Source organism: Myxine glutinosa, chromosome 6 (assembly GCF_964187855.1).
Source record: "Myxine glutinosa chromosome 6, kmMyxGlut1.1, whole genome shotgun sequence".
NCBI classification, from domain to species: Eukaryota; Metazoa; Chordata; class Myxini; order Myxiniformes; family Myxinidae; genus Myxine; species Myxine glutinosa.
Window position 1 is genome coordinate 132,695,011 of NC_136266.1, and position 21,063 is coordinate 132,716,073.

General features: G+C 51.6%; 2 protein-coding genes across 3 annotated transcripts in view; both read right to left on the minus strand.

Annotated features, from left to right (window-relative positions):
* The window catches only part of LOC137430317 (dolichyl-diphosphooligosaccharide--protein glycosyltransferase subunit STT3B), a 90,980-nt gene extending 82,939 nt beyond the window's left edge, over positions 1–8,041 (minus strand). The window contains exon 1 of one of the 2 annotated variants that reach the window (XM_068121099.2): positions 7,818–8,041. In XM_068121099.2, the coding sequence (XP_067977200.2) occupies positions 7,818–8,017 (200 nt within the window). In that variant the 5' untranslated portion in view covers positions 8,018–8,041. The remainder of the gene's footprint in view (positions 1–7,817) is intronic. The other variant, XM_068121100.2, reaches the window with a different exon arrangement.
* Positions 8,042–18,151: 10,110 nt separating this feature from the next.
* LOC144892661 (uncharacterized) lies at positions 18,152–20,857 on the minus strand. The gene has a single exon (XM_078780551.1). It carries the CDS (start codon positions 20,830–20,832, stop codon positions 18,349–18,351), a length of 2,484 nt encoding a protein of 827 aa, XP_078636677.1. The 5' UTR covers positions 20,833–20,857; the 3' UTR covers positions 18,152–18,348.
* Between the last annotated feature and the right edge of the window lie 206 nt (positions 20,858–21,063).

Consider the following 21,063-nt stretch of genomic DNA (forward strand, 5'->3'; position numbering starts at 1 on the left):
CACACACACACACACACACACACACACACACACACACACACACACACACACACACACACACACGAGATGTTTGTCTGTCTATCTGGGTGTGTCCTCACTTTTCTCAGAGATGGCCAAACGGATCTTCGTCAAGCTTTCAGAGGTTCATAAGTGAGTGTCAGGGAGTGTTTTCGGCAAAAAAATTGGATCTTTTATCTCTTTCCTTTAGCTCTATAGTGCCAAAACATTTGTAGTGATGTGACAGATAATATCAACCCTGCTAGTAAAATATATGCCAAAGGATGAAGATTCACAGGTGAGGTGAAAATAATCAAAGTATTGAAGGAGCTCGGGCTCCCACGTCGATCGGAAGAATGGACGCGACAAAAAGCTGGAATTCGTCCGAGTTGCTTTATTCAAACAAAACACTCAGGTACTCTGAAAAGCCCGTTTATCGGGCAGCAATATATATACACACATTATCCCGGAGCGTTTGCCCAGGAAAGGCGAGAGGGGGCGTGGCCGAGCGTCCTGGCTGCGGCCTGGCAAGTTGAGGGCGAGCCTGCCCGGGCGTCCTGGACGAGCCCGGCATGGTGATCGCTCCGAGTCCTTGGTAGGTGCAAGGCGATTGTGAAAACCCAGCGGTAGCCGCTACACACGTCCCCCCAGAATCGACTTGCACCGGCAGGGTCAATTTGAGGGAGGTCCTGATGACCCGGCCGAAGCGACCCCTGGCGGGTCGTGGAGGGGGGTCCGGTGTGGTGGTGGGCGGTCGAGTGGGGGGCACCGTGGACGGGGGGCAGCCTCGCCGCGCCGGAAGGGCCACCCGTGGTGGTTGGTCGACGTCCACGTGCGCCGGCTTGAGGCGGTCCACCGCAATCCGGTCCGACCTGCCGCCGATGTCGATGACGAACGACTTGTCGTCCCGTCGCAGGACCCGGAAGGGCCCGTCGTACGGCGGCCGGAGTGGCCCCCGATGTGCGTCGTGACGCACAAAAACATACTCCGCTGTTCGAAGTGCTGAGGGGACGTAGGACTGGGGGTCACCGTGGTGGGATGTTGGCACGGGGGCAAACCGTCGGGCGGCCTCCTGGAGGTCCGAGCGCTGGTGAGCTGCGGACCAGGGACTGGTAGCGTCGGCCACGAAATCGCCCGGGACGCGTAGCGCCTGGCCGTAGACAAGTTCGGCGGTGGATGCCTGGAGGTCCTCCTTGGGGGCCGTGCGGAGGCCCAAAAGGACCCACGGCAGCCGGTCGGCCCAACCGCCGTCTTGAAGGCCGGCCATGAGCGCGGCCTTCATGGAGCGGTGGAATCGCTCGCACAACCCGTTTGCTTGGGGGTGGTAGGCCGTAGTACGGTGGAGCTTGACCCCCAGGTTGCGGGCGACCGCGCCCCACAGCTCGGAGGTGAACTGTGGTCCGCGGTCTGACGAGATGTCCGCCGGTGCGCCGAAGCGGGCGACCCAGGTGGCGATGAAAGCCTGCGCCATGTCGGCGGTGGTGGTGGAGACGAGGGGAACGGCCTCCGGCCACCTGGTGGTCCTGTCCACCATGGTGAGCAGGTGTGTGAACCCCCGTGACGGGGGGAGGGGGCCCACCAGATCCACGTTGACGTGGTCGAAACGTCGTTCGGGCACGGTGAAAGGTGCCAGCGGGGCCTGGGTGTGTCGGTGGACCTTGGCCCGTTGGCAGGCTGTGCAGGTACTGGTCCAATCGCGGACGTCCCGACGAAGGCCGTGCCAGACGAATCGCGCCGACACCAGCTTCTGGGAAGCTTTCCTGCCCGGGTGGGAAAGGCCGTGGAGGGAGGCGAAGATGCGGCGTTGCCAGGTGACGGGCACGATGGGGCGAGGCTGGCCTTGGGAGACGTCGCAGAGCAGGACAGTGTCCGCGAAGGGGATGTCGGCCAGGCGGAGGCCCGTGTCCGCCGCCCGGAGGGCTTGCACCGTGGTGTCGGTGGTTTGGTCCGCCGCCATAAGCGCGAAGTCCACGCCCAGGTGGACCGCGTTCGCGCTGGCCCGGGAAAGACAGTCGGCCACGGCGTTGTTTTTGCCGGCGACGTGCCGGATGTCCGTGGTAAACTCCGACACGGCGGAGAGGTGGCGCTGTTGGCGGGCCGACCACGGCTCCGTGACCTTGGCCATTGCGTAAACCAACGGCTTGTGGTCGACGAACGCCGTGAAAGGTCGGCCCTCCAGGAGGTGGCGGAAATGGCGGACGGCCAGGTGTAGACCGAGGAGCTCACGGTCAAACGTGCTGTATTTGAGCTCGTTCGGCCGGAGCTGCCGGCTGAAAAAGCGAGTGGCTGCCAAACCCCGTTCACGCATTGCTCATGTCCGGCGCCCACCGCGTAGTCGGAGGCATTCGTGGTGAGGGCGATGGGAGCGTTGAGCACCGGGTAAGCGAGCAGTGTTGCGTCGGCGAGGGCCCGCTTTGAGCTTTGGAAGGCCGCGTCCATTGCTGCGGACCGGGCGATGTCGTGCTTGGCCGGCTTGCCCCGGAGGGCTTCGTAGAGGGGCCGCATGAGTTGAGCAGCGCGGGGCACGAAGCGGTGATAAAAATTCACCATTCCCAGGAATTCCTGCAGGGCCTTTATGGTGCGGGGACGCGGGAACGTGGTGATGGCCTCGACCTTGGTTGGCAGCGGCACGGCCCCGTTCTTGGTGATGTGGTGGCCCAAACAATCAACGGCCGTCGTGCCGAAGTGGCATTTGGCCGGGTTGACGATGAGGCCGTGCTCGCTGAGGCGCCCGAACAGTGTTTGGAGGTGGAGGAGGTGCTCGGCCCGGGACGTGCTGGCGACGAGGATGTCGTCCAGGTAAACGAAAAGGAACGGCAGGTCACGCAGCACGCCGTCCATCAAGCGCTGGAACGCCTGAGCCACGTTCTTGAGACCAAACAGCATCCGTAAGAATTCGAATAAGCCGAACTGCCGTTTTAGGGACGTTGGCCGCCCTGACAGGTACCTGGTGATATCCGCGTATGAGATCAATTTTCGAAAAAATGACCCGTCCCGCCAGACGGGCGGAGAAGTCTTGGATGTGCGGGATCGGATACCTGTCGGGGGTGGTAGCGTCGTTAAGGCGGCGGTAGTCGCCACATGGGCGCCATCCGCCCCCTGGCTTTGGGACGATGTGTAGTGGCGAAGCCCACGCGCTATCGGAGCGCCGCACGATGCCGAGGTGTTCTAAAGCGTCGAACTCGGCTTTGGCCACGGCGAGCTTGGCTGGGTCGAGGCGGCGGGCTCTGGCGTAGACCGGCGGGCCCGTGGTTGGTATGTGGTGCTCGATCCCATGCCGTACTGCGACGGCCGAAAACGTCGGCCGCGTGAGGGCCGGGAACTCCATGAGCAGGCGAGCAAACTCGTTCGCCGCCGGGAGGGCGCATGCCAGCTCGGTCGGCGCGGAGCTGCTCAATGTGCATACCAGGGAGCTGAAGGTTTCGGCGTTGATTAAACGATGCCGTTGGATGTCCACCAGCAGTCCGTGTGCGCAGAGTAAGTCGGCGCCTGGCAGAGCCATGGGCACGTTTGCGGTTACAAACGTCCAAGCAAAGCGTTGGCCGCCGAAGCAGAGGGTGACGTTGCGTGGGCCGAAGGTGCGGATGGCCGATCCGTTGGCCGCAACCAAGGAGGGGCCGCAAACCGCGGACTGCCTGTCCTGGTCAGAGGCGGGTATGATGCTCAGTTGGGCGCCGGTGTCGCACAGGAAGCGCCGTCCGGACGCTTTATCCGTGATGAACAGTAAGTTGCCCGTGTGGCCGGCGCTCATGGCTGGTAATGAACGCCGGCCCGGCCGTTTCCCGGCCTGCCGAAGGTGCACGGGGGTCGGCATGTCCGGGCCTTCTGTCCGAACCTGGCATGATAGTAACACCACGCTTGGTCAGGTGGAGGCCCCTGTCGTCGGCTCGGTGTAGCGGCCGCCAATTGCATCGGCAGTTCGGTCGTCGACCGTGCCGGGTGCTCGGGTGCCATGGGTGTTGCGTCGGACGGCGGTGGGCCCAAGGTCGCTGCTGCGATGCGCTGGCCTGCGGCGGAGATCTTGTCGGCTTCCCTGGCAAGGGCACGGGGATCCGTGATCGTCGTGCTTGCCAGGGCGAGGCGTACCGGGCTAGGCAGCTGACGGAGGAACAGCTCCCGGAACAGGAATGCCGGAGAGTGCTCGCCGAGCAGCGAAAGCATGTAGTCCATTCGCTCGGAAGGGCGCGTGTCGCCGAGCTCGGGCAGGTCGAGCAGGCGCCGTGTGCGTTCCGCCGATGGGAGGGCGAAAGCGTCGAGGAGAAGCTTTTTAATCGCGCCGTATTTGTCAGCGGCTGGCGGGCTCTCGAGGAGGCTCAGGGCGCGGGCCGCGGTGGCTGAACCGAGCGCAGCTACCACATGGTGGAAGCGGGTGTCGTCGGCCGTGATGCCTCGCAGGGCGAACAGGGAGTCCGCCTGTGCGAACCAAACCGCCGCGTGAGCCTCCCAGAAGGTAGGCAGTTTAAGGGCTACTGCCGTGTCCATGTCGGTAGGTCACCAATGAAGGAGCTCGGGCTCCCACGTCGATCGGAAGAATGGACGCGACAAAAAGCTGGAATTCGTCCGAGTTGCTTTATTCAAACAAAACACTCAGGTACTCTGAAAAGCCCGTTTATCGGGCAGCAATATATATACACACATTATCCCGGAGCGTTTGCCCAGGAAAGGCGAGAGGGGGCGTGGCCGAGCGTCCTGGCAAGTTGAGCGCGGGCCTGCCCGGGCGTCCTGGACGAGCCCGGCATGGTGATCGCTCCGCGTCCTTGATAGGTGCAAGGCGATTGTGAAAACCCAGCGGTAGCCGCTACAGTATCAGTTTATTTATTTGAACAAGGTTGGAGGGGTGGGGAGTGTGAGGGGCGGAAGAGGTTTAAAAAAATAGATCACCGACTAGCAGATATCAGTCGAGTTAAAGTCGGTGGAGGAAAAGATGATGCAGTAGAAGTGGTACAAGATGTTGCAAAAGACATGGCATTGATATTTTGTGAAAGACGACTGAAGGATTATGGGTGTGACTGAAGGATTATGGGTGTGACTGAAGGATTATGGGTGTGACTGAAGGATTATGGGTGTGACTGAAGGATTATGGGTGTGACTGAAGGATTATGGGTGTGACTGAAGGATTATGGGTGTGACTGAAGGATTATGGGTGTGACTGAAGGATTATGGGTGTGACTGAAGGATTATGGGTGTGACTGAAGGATTATGGGTGTGACTGAAGGATTATGGGTGTGACTGAAGGATTATGGGTGTGACTGAAGGATTATGGGTGTGACTGAAGGATTATGGGTGTGACTGAAGGATTATGGGTGTGACTGAAGGATTATGGGTGTGACTGAAGGATTATGGGTGTGACTGAAGGATTATGGTATGGGTGTGACTGAAGGATTATGGGTGTGACTGAAAGATTATGGGTGTGACTGAAAGATTATGGGTGTGACTGAAGGATTATGGGTGTGACTGAAGGATTATGGGTGTGACTGAAGGATTATGGGTGTGACTGAAGGATTATGGGTGTGACTGAAGGATTATGGGTGTGACTGAAGGATTATGGGTGTGACTGAAGGATTATGGGTGTGACCTGAGGATTATGGGAGTGATTGAAGTATTATGGGTGTGACTGAAGGATTATGGGTGTGACTGAAGGATTATGGGTGTGACTGAAGGATTATGGGTGTGACTGAAGGATTATGGGTGTGACTGAAGGATTATGGGTGTGACTGAAGGATTATGGGTGTGACTGAAGGATTATGGGTGTGACTGAAGGATTATGGGTGTGACTGAAGGATGATGTGTGTGACTGAAGGATGATGGGTGTGACTGAAGGATGATGGGTGTGACTGAATGATGATGGGTGTGACTGAATGATGATGGGTGTGACTGAATGATGATGGGTGTGACTGAATGATGATGGGTGTGACTGAATGATGATAGGGGTGACTGAATGATGATAGGGGTGACTGAATGAGGACGGGTGTGACTGAATGATGACGGGTGTGACTGAATGATGACGGGTGTGACTGAATGATGACGGGTGTGACTGAATGATGACGGGTGTGACTGAATGATGACGGGTGTGACTGAATGATGACGGGTGTGACTGAATGATGACGGGTGTGACTGAATGATGACGGGTGTGACTGAATGATGACGGGTGTGACTGAATGATGACGGGTGTGACTGAATGATGACGGGTGTGACTGAATGATGACGGGTGTGACTGAATGATGACGGGTGTGACTGAATGATGACGGGTGTGACTGAATGATGACGGGTGTGACTGAATGATGACGGGTGTGACTGAATGATGACGGGTGTGACTGAATGATGACGGGTGTGACTGAATGATGACGGGTGTGACTGAATGATGACGGGTGTGACTGAATGATGACGGGTGTGACTGAATGATGACGGGTGTGACTGAATGATGACGGGTGTGACTGAATGATGACGGGTGTGACTGAATGATGACGGGTGTGACTGAATGATGACGGGTGTGACTGAATGATGACGGGTGTGACTGACTGATGACGGGTGTGACTGACTGATGACGGGTGTGACTGACTGATGACGGGTGTGACTGACTGATGACGGGTGTGACTGACTGATGACGGGTGTGACTGACTGATGACGGGTGTGACTGACTGATGACGGGTGTGACTGAATGATGACGGGTGTGACTGAATGATGACGGGTGTGACTGAATGATGACGGGTGTGACTGAATGATGACGGGTGTGACTGAATGATGACGGGTGTGACTGAATGATGACGGGTGTGACTGAATGATGACGGGTGTGACTGAATGATGACGGGTGTGACTGAATGATGACGGGTGTGACTGAATGATGACGGGTGTGACTGAATGATGACGGGTGTGACTGAATGATGACGGGTGTGACTGAATGATGACGGGTGTGACTGAATGATGACGGGTGTGACTGAATGATGACGGGTGTGACTGAATGATGACGGGTGTGACTGAATGATGACGGGTGTGACTGAATGATGACGGGTGTGACTGAATGATGACGGGTGTGACTGAATGATGACGGGTGTGACTGAATGATGACGGGTGTGACTGAATGATGACGGGTGTGACTGAATGATGACGGGTGTGACTGAATGATGACGGGTGTGACTGAATGATGACGGGTGTGACTGAATGATGACGGGTGTGACTGAATGATGACGGGTGTGACTGAATGATGACGGGTGTGACTGAATGATGACGGGTGTGACTGAATGATGACGGGTGTGACTGAATGATGACGGGTGTGACTGAATGATGACGGGTGTGACTGAATGATGACGGGTGTGACTGAATGATGACGGGTGTGACTGAATGATGATGGGTGTGACTGAATGATGAATGTGACTGAATGATGAATGTGACTGAATGATGGATGTGACTGAATGATGGATGTGTCTGAATGATGGATGTGACTGAATGATGGATGTGACAATGATGGATGTGACTGAATGATGATGGTTGTGACTGAAGGATGATGGATGTGACTGAAGGAAGGGCGTTGCTGAAGGATTATGGGCGTGGCTAAACGATAATGGGCGTGACTGACGCAGAATTGAAAAAGATGAGAGACAGTATTTAATAATGGGAAACAAGCACAGAAAGAAAACCACAGAAGCAACCACAGGGCACACCTGCGTCGGCCATATCGTACAATCAGCTGTCTCACCGATTTAACTCTTCGTGTTAAAGTAAACTGCGAAGGACAAGATAAATATCGAGAGGAAGAGAACAAACTATGATAAAAGAGTGAATTTTCTAAAGAAACAATGTGGAAGGCAGTAAAGGTGACTTACCACGGGTCGAACTCGTGAACGATGTTTTCAAATCGCACAACGGAGAACAGTCGAATGGACACCGCGGCGACGCATGCCAGGGAAAGGATGAGCAGGGCCAGGACAGGGCCCGAACGTCCGCCGCGGACACATCGCTCCGGGTCCACGAGTTCCGGAGAACCGCACGAGTCCGCACGGGAACTTGCAGCGCGCAGCGCCATGACGGCTCCAATAATGAAGAGGAAGAATACGAAATATAGGGCGGAGCTAAGATGAGTGGGAGGGGCAAAGGATGATTTTAAAATAGCGTACAGGTACAGTGAGTGTTGTGTGAAAGGTCGAAGGGCGCAAAGGGCGTTATCAACCTCAACGATGCATTAATTGTTGACTTGTTGTTTCATTTTTGGATTACATGTTATACCGTGTTGTTGTTGTTGTATGTTGTATGTTGTATGTATGTTGTTGTATGTTGTATGTATGTTGTATGTTGCATGTAACGTAGATTAAACGACCATGGTTTTGGTGAAATTTGATATGGTTGTTAATTCCATACATTTGTTGGTATTGCAGGTGCCACCTGCAAAGAGTTAATAAAAAGTTTGTATATAAGTACAGCAGGTACTCATGACAAAATTGTATGCTTGGACCTTGGGGGTTTTTTATTGCTGACGGATCACAAACATTCTGCTCTATTCGCTCCAAAATGTGCCCGGGTGCATCTTCCATCTGCTTGTGATGAATCAGTTAACATCACCTTCATCAGCAACTTCTTCTTTAACGGCCACAATTATTCCCACGTTCTTGCTGGATTGGCCGAGGGAAGCTGAGACTTTCACGAACTGGCTGACCAGGCATGACGTTCGACTAAGGTAAGGACAGGAATTTGTAGTTTGGCCAGGGTGCCGGCGATGGCTCGCCGACTCTTCGCCAAGGACACCGTGGGATCTTTAACGTCCACCATCCAATGTCAGCAGACGAGATGCCCAGTTTAATGGCGGCACACACCCTGCCTGTGAAAGCGTGAGATGACATTTTATACCTGGGCCGAGATTCAAACCCAGGCAAGACAGATCAGAGGTGAGTGTGTCGTGTGCGTACTTCTAGGCCATCCTGCCACCCATCTTCATCGGCCACCCTTTGCGGCCTATACTGTATATGGCACTAGAAAAAAAAGTACTTCCTCTTCATGGCAAAGCTCAGTGTTCTTCGTTTTGGTTTGAACCTCTGCTTAAAATGAGTGAAATGAAACATTTTGAAAATTTCGAAATATTCTCACTCAGATTTCATCATCAGCACATTGTTATGTTGTTTAAACTTCCTTTATCGGTTTTTCATTTCAGCATCATCGTAATACATATTCTTTGGTTGTTTAAACTTTCTTTGAATAAGAAGACAATTCGTAATACCGGGTGGCACTATACGATGCACCTTCACATAGAAAGAAATGGAGTCTTCCCTCCTTTCTTGAATCCCCTCCCCCAAATATGATACGTAGCCAGAAACCATAAACGGGGTACCCTTAGGCAACATGCAAAATTTGGTTGAATTTGGTTCAGTAGTTTTTGAAGCATATATAAACAGATAATTAAACAATCAAATAAACAACAACAATGTCTTATGGTAGAGCGCATACCACCTAGAGGCTGAACAGTTTACGTTTTGTATCTGACTGATACTAGATAGGCCGGATCTGCATCCGGATCTGAATCAAAATCTAAGAGGCTTGTTCTTGTCAACTACCCAACTCATCCACCAGATTTTGTAATAATCCATCCACAACCTTTTGAAATAGCATGCTATATATCGTCTTTGGCCCTATCATTTAATGGTGAAGATGTCTTTAGCATACAAGGAAAAGACACCCAAGACATTCGGGATCAATGTCAATCCTTCTTTCTCCACCCAAGCAACGCCCGCGCGTCACTTCCGGTTGCAACCATATCAGGAAACTCCAGATGCAACATATTTACATATTACATACTAAAGGCAAAATGATGCTGCTACAAAACTCCCCCACCCGCCCCTCTCCTCACCCCACTCCAATCCCTACTCCTTCTACATTTCCAGTTTTTCCTCCTCAGTTTCCTTCTGTATCCATCTTGTCCACACCATGCATCCTTTCCAGCTCCCCATTCTCCCCCACACCTGAGCCTTATCTAATCGGGAACACACAGGGTCAATCCGAACCCACAAACACAAAGACGGGACAACAAAATCTGCAATACAAGAAAAGTAAGATTCGACAAATAATTATTGAATGAAAATAAATGCAAATAACAACGAAAGGTGAGGTAAAAACTAGAATTCCTAATTGAGGCGTCTCCACTCAGACTCGCATACAAACAAGGGGAAAAGATAACGAAAGAAAATAAATAATGTTTTGGTAATCAGCCGGCACTCAGCTTTGCGTCCACAAATGACTGGTAAGGCTTGCTGGTCGTCGCCTTGAACCACCGCACGGGAAACGCTCAAAATGGCGTGGAGTCACACCCGTAGCCAGCCACCGACGTGAGGCAAGCAGGCAGGACCCCTCTTTGTTATGAGCCGTCGGGGGCAGAGTCCAATCTGTGTTCAGGAATGTTCGGATGACGTCGGCGGTCGTGAGGTGGGATTTACGTGACGACGGGCAAATGTGCCAGGTTTGTCGGACCTGGCGGCGCTGTGAGCGAATGAGTCGATTTGTTATAGTTGTTGTTTGCCGGCTTTTTAATTGTAATAAAGATGGATGGAAGATCACAGGGTAAATTACACACTGGGGAATTAGATCCTTAAGCCGTACCTAATTAGCATAGCTCTATCCCTCTTATGGAGACACGTATACGATCTTACTCGGGCAGACGGCATACTTATGTACATTGAGATGGGTTCTTCGCGGCATACGGAGCATTCTAAACCCGCACAATTCTATCTCGACGAAGGTATTTCATCTACCCCGACAAACGTAACTATTGTTACGGATTCCGGATTTATGTGAATTACTATTCAGGTCATTTCTTATTAATGTTTATTCTATTAAAGGTTGTTGTGGTTAAATGGTCAGAAGCGCTCCTGGTACCAACGAGACCGGAAACGGGATCGTGAAACCGGAAGAGAGAAGAAGGAGGAAGACAAGGTCGGGAGAGAAGCGGCCATCCTCTTCCTCACCCAGCTCCGACGCGAGCGGTGTCGATATTGATCAGCGTTGGGAACGCTGAGTTTGAAAAGCCCGTCTGGCGAGAGGAGTTACCGGCGCGGGGTAATTACCGGTTACGCGTCAAATTGCCGTGGGTTCCTGCACGGAACCCAGCGTCCGGCACCGTTTACCTCAACGTCTACAAGGACGCGTACGGCAGGCGCCTTGGGCCTCGTGCGCTTTGCGAGCCCCGAAGCCGCGATCACCAGCACCGACCTCGGTGGGCTGCCGAGGAGGTGTCCGCGGCAGCAGCCGTTCCCGGTACGGGACATGCACGGTGGAAGCACGTCAGGAAGGGTCCGTTCAACCGCCCGCGTACGGAGATCGAACTACAGGAGTACAGAGACATTGTGAGAGACATTGACCATGGAGGGAGTCGTGAGTGGGGCTCAAGGGAGGAATATATAAGATGGCCATCTTCGAGCTATTGTTGATGAATGATGAGTCTACATCTTAGTAATGTTGTTGATTGAGGGTTGATTATTGTTGATTGATTGGGAATATATTATCCATTAATCCGGATCCTTGGTGTGGGGGTTTCCTATTGACTTGAATTGTTTGTGTCTTTCATATTGATTGTGTTGCGAAAGCGTATAAATCATATATCTTTCTGGCGGGGTTCCTCCCACGGTCCGGGGGTCACCGAGACCAGGTAGTTACCGGGAGGACCACGTAACCGAATTGGGGGCTCGTCCAGGATCTAAAATTGTATAAAATAATAAAATAATATTTTTATTAATTAAAATTAATTAATTAATTATTAATTGGTAAATTTTTGGGAAATTGTGGTAAAGTCTTGGGTAAAGGCTAAGAGGTGTTAACGATAGTCACCATGGCGTTTGTGGCACAGAACTTTGCGGTAACCCCGAGTGAGGCACAGTTCCGAGCGTTACTAAAATCGGACCTCTTGAAATTGGCCAAACATTTTAACTTGGAGGTCCGAACTAATTTGAGGAAGGCAGAGTTGCAGACCGCGGTGATACAATCTATGGTGGGATTAGGAACATGGGACGAGTTAGCCTGGGAGTGGCTACCCGAAGAACCAGAAGACGTGGAGCTCCGGAAACTGGAGTTGCAATTACTGAGCCAGGAACGTATCAAAGAAGAAGAAAGGAAAGCAGAAAAGGAAAGAGCAGAAGAAGAAAGGAGAGTGGAACGAGAACTCCAGGAAAGGTTAGAAAGGATGAAAACAGAGGAAAGGAAAGCAGAAGAGAGGAGAGAAGAGAATCAAGCAGAGGAAAGGAGAGTGGAACGAGAACTCCAGGAAAGGTTAGAAGGGAGAAAAGCAGAGGAGAGGAGAACTGCAAGGGAACTCGAAGCAGAGGAGAGAAAAGCCGAAAGGGAATTAAAGGAACGTGACATGGTGCTTCAGCAAGAAATTAAATTCAAGGAGCTGGAGTTAATGAGAGAACGGGGAGAGGTACCACCCTTGCTGACTGGGCCGACACCTAACCAGAACACCTGGGATGTGGGCAGACATGTGAGGCTGGTTCCACCCTTCAGTGAAAAGGAAGTCGCTAAATTTTTTCCACACTTTGAGAAAGTGGCTCGACAGTTAAACTGGCCGGAGGAGGCCTGGACCATACTAGTGTAAAGTGTGCTGGTGGGTAAAGCTCAAGATATTTATTCGGCGCTACCAATGGACCAATGTGCAGATTATGAGGTATTGAAGAAGCACATTCTGAAAGCCTATGAGTTGGTTCCTGAAGCTTACCGGCAAAAATTCAGGAATGCCAGGAAGAGGGAGAGTGAGACCCATGTGGAGTTTGCCAGAGTGAAAGAAAACATGTTTGATCGGTGGTGTGAGTCAAAAGGAGTCGGGAAAGACTTCGAAGCATTGCGTGACTTGATCCTGGTGGAGGAATTTCAACAGTGTGTCCACGAGGACATCAAAGTGTACCTGCAGGAAAAGAAAGTACCAAAGTTGTGGGACGCAGCCACCATGGCAGATGATTATGCCTTAACACACCGGATAGGGGTCCACAAACCTAACTCCTCGCCTAGACTTCAGCAGGGGAGTTATGGAACACCCGGTGCGGAGAACGACAATACATGGCGGCGGCCTCGAGAGGATTATGGGGACAACTCTGATACCCCAACTGTTCGAAATCAGGGGGCTACGGCCCCAAGACAAACTTATTTCCCGGGGGGCCCGAGGCAGACCACGAGTTTTTCCTCCGGGCCACCTTGCGCCTTTTGCAAAAAACCTGGACACTTGATGTCCAGTTGTTACCTCATGAAAAGGGACAACCCAGAGCGGAGTCCGACTAGTACAACTCCGAATGCAATGGCAAACGTAAGAAATCGCCCACAGAAGAGTTACCAACCATTTATTTATGAGGGGGTTGTCTCACTAGAGGGAGACTTGACTAATCCAAGACCTGTTAGGGTATTGAGGGACACAGGAGCCCATCAATCCTTAATGCTTGAAGGCATTTTGCCATTGTCAAAGAGTACAGCAACTGGTGATAGTGTTCGGTTGCAAGGGATCGGTGGCTGTGTTAGTGCCCCACTTCATGTCATCCATTTGGAATCCGATTTGGTGTCAGGACCGGTCACCGTCGGTTTACAAGCCACGCTTCCTGTAGAGGGAGCATCTGTGGTTATCGGGAATGATTTGGCCGGGGGTCAAGTTTATGGTAACCCGGGGGTTGGTAAAGAGCCCAGCAGGGAAAATAACACCACACCAGCTCGGGATGGCGACAAAAGTACCAAGTTATTTGTAGGGGGACTGAACTTCAAAACAAAGGAAGCAGTTCTGACATCTGTCTTCAACAGATATGGGCCGCTGGTGGAAGTGCGGTTGGTAAAAGACAGGGAAACGCAACGGTCAAGAGGGTTCGGCTTTGTCACGTTTGCAAGCACAAAAGAAGCCAGAGAGGCAGAGAAGAATTGGAATGGTAAGGATTTGGAGGGTCGGACCATAACAGTAGGGAAGGCATTTCGTAGGCGTCGAGTGGTCTACAGAAGAGGACAACTTGGCGGTAGTTTGGGTGTTGGCAGTAGCCGATATTACTATGTAGGCTCCCAGAGTTACGGCATCTCCCAAAAGAATGATTGTCAGAGCACTGGCCGAGACGGAGACCGCCAGTCAGGTGACTACTGGGACAAGTGGTCCCACCGTAACTGTTAGGAGTCCGGAGAAGTTGAAGCACTATATACGGCGGAGCCGCCGAGCCTGGGTTCCTACATGGACTAACCGTGAACGCCACGTTCTTAAAGGCGTCCAGGTAGTGAACTTTCCTGCACGGACTAACCGTGAACTCCACGTTCTTAAAGGCGTCCATGTAATGAACTTTCCTCCCCGGACTAACCGTGAACTCCACATTCCTTAAGGCGTCCATGTAGTGTATACTCAGCTTGGCCTCCCGAAAAAGTGCTATCGAGTTGTTTAACTTTGAGGTTTTGGTCACCACCCCTTAACCGGCATTCAAGAGAAACTAGAAGTTGTTGACACTTGGTCCAGAGTGAATTACCTTTGGAATTTCTGGGGGTTTTGTGAAATGTTGTTGCTTTATTTTTGAGATGGGATAATTGTGCCCGGGGGAACTGATGATTTGGGGTGTGAGGTATCTTGTTTATTTATCAAAGTTGGCCTGCAAAGAAAGTTTTCGCGGTGTTCAAACTTTCTTTCTTGAAGGGGGGGGAGTGTTACGGATTCCGGATTTATGTGAATTACTATTCAGGTCATTTCTTATTAATGTTTATTCTATTAAAGGTTGTTGTGGTTAAATGGTCAGAAGCGCTCCTGGTACCAACGAGACCGGAAACGGGATTGTGAAACCGGAAGAGAGAAGAAGGAGGAAGACAAGGTCGGGAGAGAAGCGGCCATCTTCTTCCTTGCCCAGCTCCGACGCGAGCGGTGTCGATATTGATCAGCGTTGGGAACGCTGAGTTTGAAAAGCCCGTCTGGCGAGAGGAGTTACCGGCGCGGGGTAATTACCGGTTACGCGTCAAATTGCCGTGGGTTCCTGCACGGAACCCAGCGTCCGGCACCATTTACATCAACGTCTACAAGGACGCGTACGGCAGGCGCCTTGGGCCTCGCACGCTTTGCGAGCCCCGAAGCTGCGATCACGAGCACCGACCTCGGTGGGCTGCCGAGGAGGTGTCCGCGGCAGCAGCCGTTCCCGGTACGGGACGTGCATGGTGGAAGCACGTCAGGAAGGGTCTGTTCAACCGCCCGCGTGCGGAGATCGAACTACAGGAGTACAGAGACATTGTGAGAGACATTGACCATGGGGGGAGTCGTGAGTGGGGCTCAAGGGAGGAATATATAAGATGGCCATCTTAGAGCTATTGTTGATGAGTCTACATCTTAGTAATGTTGTTGATTGAGGGTTGATTATTGTTCATTGATTGGGAATATATTGTTGTAGGTGACGGGTCGCGCCTCCCGGCACGGCCGTCCCACGGGTGCAACGCCGGCTGGTTCGACACAGATCTCGGGTTACGCGCCTCTATCGCGATACCAAATTACACCTGTGCCTTGCCAGTTGGGGAGACACCCGTCGCTACAGGTTGGGTTTGTCAGAGACCGAGCGAAGTCTGCCACAACCTGTAGCCAGCTTGGTTTTAATTACAAATCGAGCGGATTGCTCTTCAATGCGACACAGATGAATGCAGTGCGGCAACTTCCATACGAATCAACCAGATTTAATGGGGGAACATTAGGGTACACAAAACAAGCAAGGCGTTCATGATAACATTATAATTCAACTATGAGTAATAACCCGCTCTTATCTAGGGAGCTACAATTAAGGGTTTCGCGGGGTGACCCTAACGAGATAAACCTTAGGCCTGGACAACATTCATACAAGACAGGGGGGTACTTGGTGGTGTTGATGGACGAGAGGTGAAGATGTGAAAAGGGCGAATGCAGCTCGTAACAAGCCGATGTCGCCGGATTCGAAGGCCCCGCTTGGGCCTGCAGTCTGCCAAATGGCGGCCCGCCCTCTTATCGGCCACGCATCAAGCGTCGCGAAATGGCGGCCACCCGCTCTCCTTATCGGCCACGCGATCAGCACGATTTTCCGTTTCTCCCGCTCAACCACGCGCGGAGAGAGCTCTCCGGTGGGAACCCGCCGCGAAGGCCTGTCCACACGCCATCCGCGCATGCATCTCTTTTTCCACCTCCTCCCTCGCACGTGCTCAGCGACCCCTCGAAGCGCCGCTTCCGGTTTTTGACGGCGCTTGTCGTTTTTGCCCGCTCAATCGCGCTCTCTCACGTCAATCCATTGCCTCGATCATGGCATTGCAACCGAGGCCGGTCTTAATGGAACTTGCACCTTGTTTGATTGTCAAGATGTAATTAAAAGGGAACCGTCTCTTGTACACCACCAATGCACCACACAAAACAGCCTGCTACACCTTCCGACACAAAACTACCATCCCAGTACAGACGATCTATGGTAAACATACATCTAAGAGGGGACCTGAACTAATTCTATATTTAATAAACCACTAAGGGCCATTTCCGCAATACTACCCCCACCTTTCTCCCGAGGCTCTCCCGAGCCTCCACTAGGGGCAGCCCGCGGGAATGGCCCTGTCTAACGTACAGCACAAATCTCCCATTTACTCTAACCCACAACATTGCAAGCACTTAACTCCAAGAAGCAAAGTATCAGTAAGATTGGCATGTCCCTATCCTAGTGTGTCGGATCACTAATCTAACAAACACATCCACACTCTATGCACAATACTTAACATTCTAATTATGCATTTGCGCAGGAGGGCATTCAATGTTACTTTCAACACCAATATTCACATCGGAGCAAGACATTCAGAGTTTCAAAGCTTCTTGACGTGTTTGCTCCTTCACGCCTCCTCCCGGCAGTGTTGTGTCTTCACCCCAGAGGGGTTTCCTTACTTCGTGGCCTTATTGGCCTCTCACCAGGTGAGTTCAGTCGGCCCAGTGGCCTAATCTCACAAAGAGTCCTTCGGCCCACTGAGCCCACAAGACGGCATGAATCTTCGGCTGCAACAGCCCGCAAAAGCACTTTGGCCTCCATGGCCCACAAAAATGCTTCGGCCCACATGGCACACAACCGAGCAGCAGCAGGCAACAAGCCCTGCCTTGGACAGCAGGTGGCACAGTTCTACCGATGGTAAGCAAATGCAGTCTGGAGGCATTCTTGAGGGTGCAAGTGGGGGTGATGACCTCAGCCCAGGCAAAATGAAGAGTACCCTTAACCTTCCTTGCCTGACTTATCTTGGTACGACTTGTTTTAGTATGGTCTTCTTAAAAAGTCCTTTCACTTTTTAGCTGACAGGATGGTGTGCTTCTTAATCAATTGTTATCTGTGTGCTCATGACACACTGGTGGCTTCTCTGGCACTTGGAGAGGGCGACCGAACCTGGCCCTTGTTCACAACTTTCCCATCAACACGACTCGTACCAGGTGTCACACATGAATGGTGCGGAGGAGAGTTCATCGAACCTAACCTTTTACTTGAAGCTCTAACCAATGGCACAAACCCTGCCATTGCCACAATGATCCTAATGACCCATTTTTTTCCAACCTGGAACACTGTTCCATTCTTTTAAACCTGGGCAAGGCCCTCATTTGTCTCTTTTTCTTCACTTGGTGGTGCCAGGCATAACTCATTGGCTGGGGAGTGTGACTACAACTAGGCCTCTTTGCCTGCTTCCAATAGGTGGTTGGGGACACCCAGCGACCTCGGGGTTCACCTGAGCGCGCCTCTGGCGCTCCTAAATAAGGGGTGGCTCTCTAGCCCCCACACTGTGCTCTCCAAGCACTCTAACCGGGTGGCTCTCTAGCCCCCGCACTGTGCTCTCTTAGCACTCTAAACCCTACTGTCTGGTGTCCCCTCCCGACTCACCAACTTCCAATACCATGTCACACTCCCAGCCAGTACCACCATACCTTGGCTGCACCTACCCCTAGCAGTCCGCCTGCACAATGGAACAGCAGCCAGAATCCACGTCAAATCCACTAAGTCCCCCTAACCTACACTCACTTGGTTAGGAGACTCCTACCAACAGGGTACATTGTTCGCACTCACTCTCCTCATTCACACAATCACGCCATTCATCCCAAACACCTTCGTCATTCATTCCACAGTGCCACACACCCAGTCCACAACACCATCCAACACCTTCCACTTTTTGCAGGGGTGTTTAACGCCCTGTCTGTCATATCCCCACTATTTCTCTCACTTTTTTTTTCTTTTTTTTTTAAATAGTCACGCACATCCACTTGTGCCACTCTTGTCTCTTCTGTCAGTCTCTCAATTTGCAATCTCTCTCGATATTATTTTCAGTCAAGAATTCCCTTTTTTTTTTTTTTCTTTCCAATCTGGCCTGCTTCTGTGGCTCATTGGAAAGGGAGTGAGGGAAGGAATCCCTCATTACCCCTTACATGGCCCCGCCGCCTTTCCTCCACGGCTCATAAGGGTCACGTCTCAATTGGGGTCGTGGTCCACCCCCTCCTTTTCTCCAGGGTTCGCGGAAGTCAGGTACACCCCACTTGGGGGAGCGGCCTCCCCCTCTTCTCTTTAATTCCCTGAAGACAGGTAAATCCCATTTAGCGAGCCGAACCCCTCGTGTCCTCAGAGAGGTCCGATGACCAAGGGACACCTGGCGGTGTCGTTGCTGGGCCCCTCTTGTTCGAAAATGGGTCCAGGGAGTATGTGACGCATGCCAACGCCGCCTGCTACGCATCTGCGCTCTACCTCGAAGTTCCTGTGAAGCTGAGGGAGAAATTACAATCCCCTTTCTAAAGCCTGCTCCTGGTGGAATTTCTATTTCCCCTTGCACCTCGAACCTATTTCCTACGTCACCACTCATTCCATGCTCCGCACTCACACACGTTTCGGCCTTGACAGCACACCCCGGTGCTGTAAACTGGACTATGGGCTCACAGCATTCATCCACAGGCATTCCATCCACACATTCAGGTGTCACGCATACGTGCACCCCATCGGACGGAGTCTCTTGATTAACATCAAATCCAATTGCGAACTTAAGCTCATCGTCCGCACCATGTATGCAGATGCCCACGTACCTGCTTCGTTCCAAAGTCACATCGGTCCGGTCGCTCATCATTGGTTCGCCACACTCCTCTGGGCCTGTCAGCTTCACTTGCTGGACCTGCTCAAAATGTGTTTCATGAGTCAACAACCCCGTATACTCCCTCCATGTCTCCATCACCAGGGTTTGCTCCAATTGTTGTTTCATTCGACGAGTGATGCCAATCAAGTCCTGCACCACTAACATTCCTCCCTGTGATGACGTCACACATCCCACATTATTGTGCTGCCCTACTTCCTGGCTCCATTTTCTTTCCCAGTTGAGTCGTTCTTCCTCTCTGAGCCTTTTTAGTTGTTCGTTACCTTTCCGGAGTCTTTCCATCTCTGCGGACTCCACCCTTGCTTTCTCCTTTACTTGGTCAATTTCCGATTCATATTCCTCTTGTTTCTTATGCCACCGTCCCTCTTGTGCTTCATTCTCCAATCTCGTCATTTCTCTCAATTGATTGATTTCCTTTTCCTGCTTCATTCGTTGTTCTTTCATTACACGTTCATCCATCTCATTCTTTGACCTTGCTTTGGCTTCTGCCTGTTCGATCTGCACAGTGTAGTTCCTTTTTAGTTGATCAATTTCAAAGTCATATTCTTTTTGTTTCTTATCCCATCGTCTCTTTTGTTCTTCATTCTCCAATCTCGTCGTTTCTCTCAATTGATTGATTTCCTTCTCCTGCTTCATTCGTTGTTCTTTCATTACCCTTTCATCCATGTCATTCTTTAACCTGGCTTTGGCTTCCATCTGTTCAATCTGCACAGTGTGGTTCCTTAACGTTTCCTTCTCCGTCCTCTCTCTTTCCTCACTTAACATCCTCAGCTTGTTTTGTAATTCCCTTTCTTTGTTTTGGTGTTTCTGTAACTCCATCTCATTTTTTAGTCTTGCTTTACCTTCTATCTGCTCAATCTGCCCAGTGTGTTTCCTTAACATTTCACTCTCCATCCTCTCTTTTTCCTCACTTATCTCCTCTACTCTTTCGCATGCTTCCTCTCTCATTTTGTCCATCCTCTTCCCGTATTCCTTGCTACTTTCCATTTGACGTGCCAGTTCATTTCCTCTGTACTCTGATTCCCGAAACTGGCTTGATTTCTCAGACAATTCTCCCTTCAGTTGTTCCAATTCCAAATCGTGTTCCTCTCTTTCCTTTTTCAAGTTCTCCCGATCCCGGGAGTTTCTGCTTTGTTCTTTCTCTATTCTCTTGTTCAGTTTGCTCTTCTCTTGTTCCATGTATTCCTCCCCTCTTTTTATCTTCTGTTCTAGGCTTTCTCTTGTCTGATCACCGGATCTTACCTTTTCCTTCAGTTGTTCCAACTCATGGGTACTCCCCTCTACTTTCCTCTTTTCTCCCTGTAGTACCTGGACTTTTTCCACCAATTGATTCCCTATGCCTTCCAATTCGAGAATCCGTGCTCGTTCCCATCTGGAATCTGTGTTGTCTCGCAATGCACCGGCCAAGGCCATTTCCGTCCAGTGAATTCGTTCCTGTGCATCGACCAATTGTTGTGACTCCCTTTGCTCCTCATTTTCCTGAACCTCACTTGCCTGCTGTAGTGCCTCATGCAATTTCGTGTGTAACTCCCCAATATAATCCTCCTTACACTCCACCTGCTCCCAGGCATCCTCCAATCGTGCATGAAGCTCGTTAATGTACGCATTGTCGTCCTGCTTATTTTGCCATGACGCATGCTGTGACCACGTGGTTTGGATCGGTGGGTGGGAGCGTTTTCTTCGTGATGTGCGGCTCGTTGCACTCTTAATACCGATTCTCTCCCACCCCGTGTCACGCTGCTGAGCCGCGCAGCCATTTTGCGACTCCATCTTCCTTTATAAATTACGAAGTTTGACACCCAATCCACTCAAAATAAAAATGAACCCAAATTTGGAATTTGCGAGCGACGTGTTTTTTTTTTTTTTTTTTCTTTACGCGCCTCTCACAATCGATGTTCGGGGTGCGAAATGCACCCCAGGTCCATCCCACTCCTGACACCAGTGTTGTAGGTGACGGGTCGCGCCTCCCGGCACGGCCGTCCCACGGGTGCAACGCCGGCT

Bases quoted from the DNA above. Each gene is read 5' to 3' on its own strand.
- LOC144892661 (XM_078780551.1), bottom strand. From the start codon at position 20,832: ATGGAGTCGCAAAATGGCTGCGCGGCTCAGCAGCGTGACACGGGGTGG.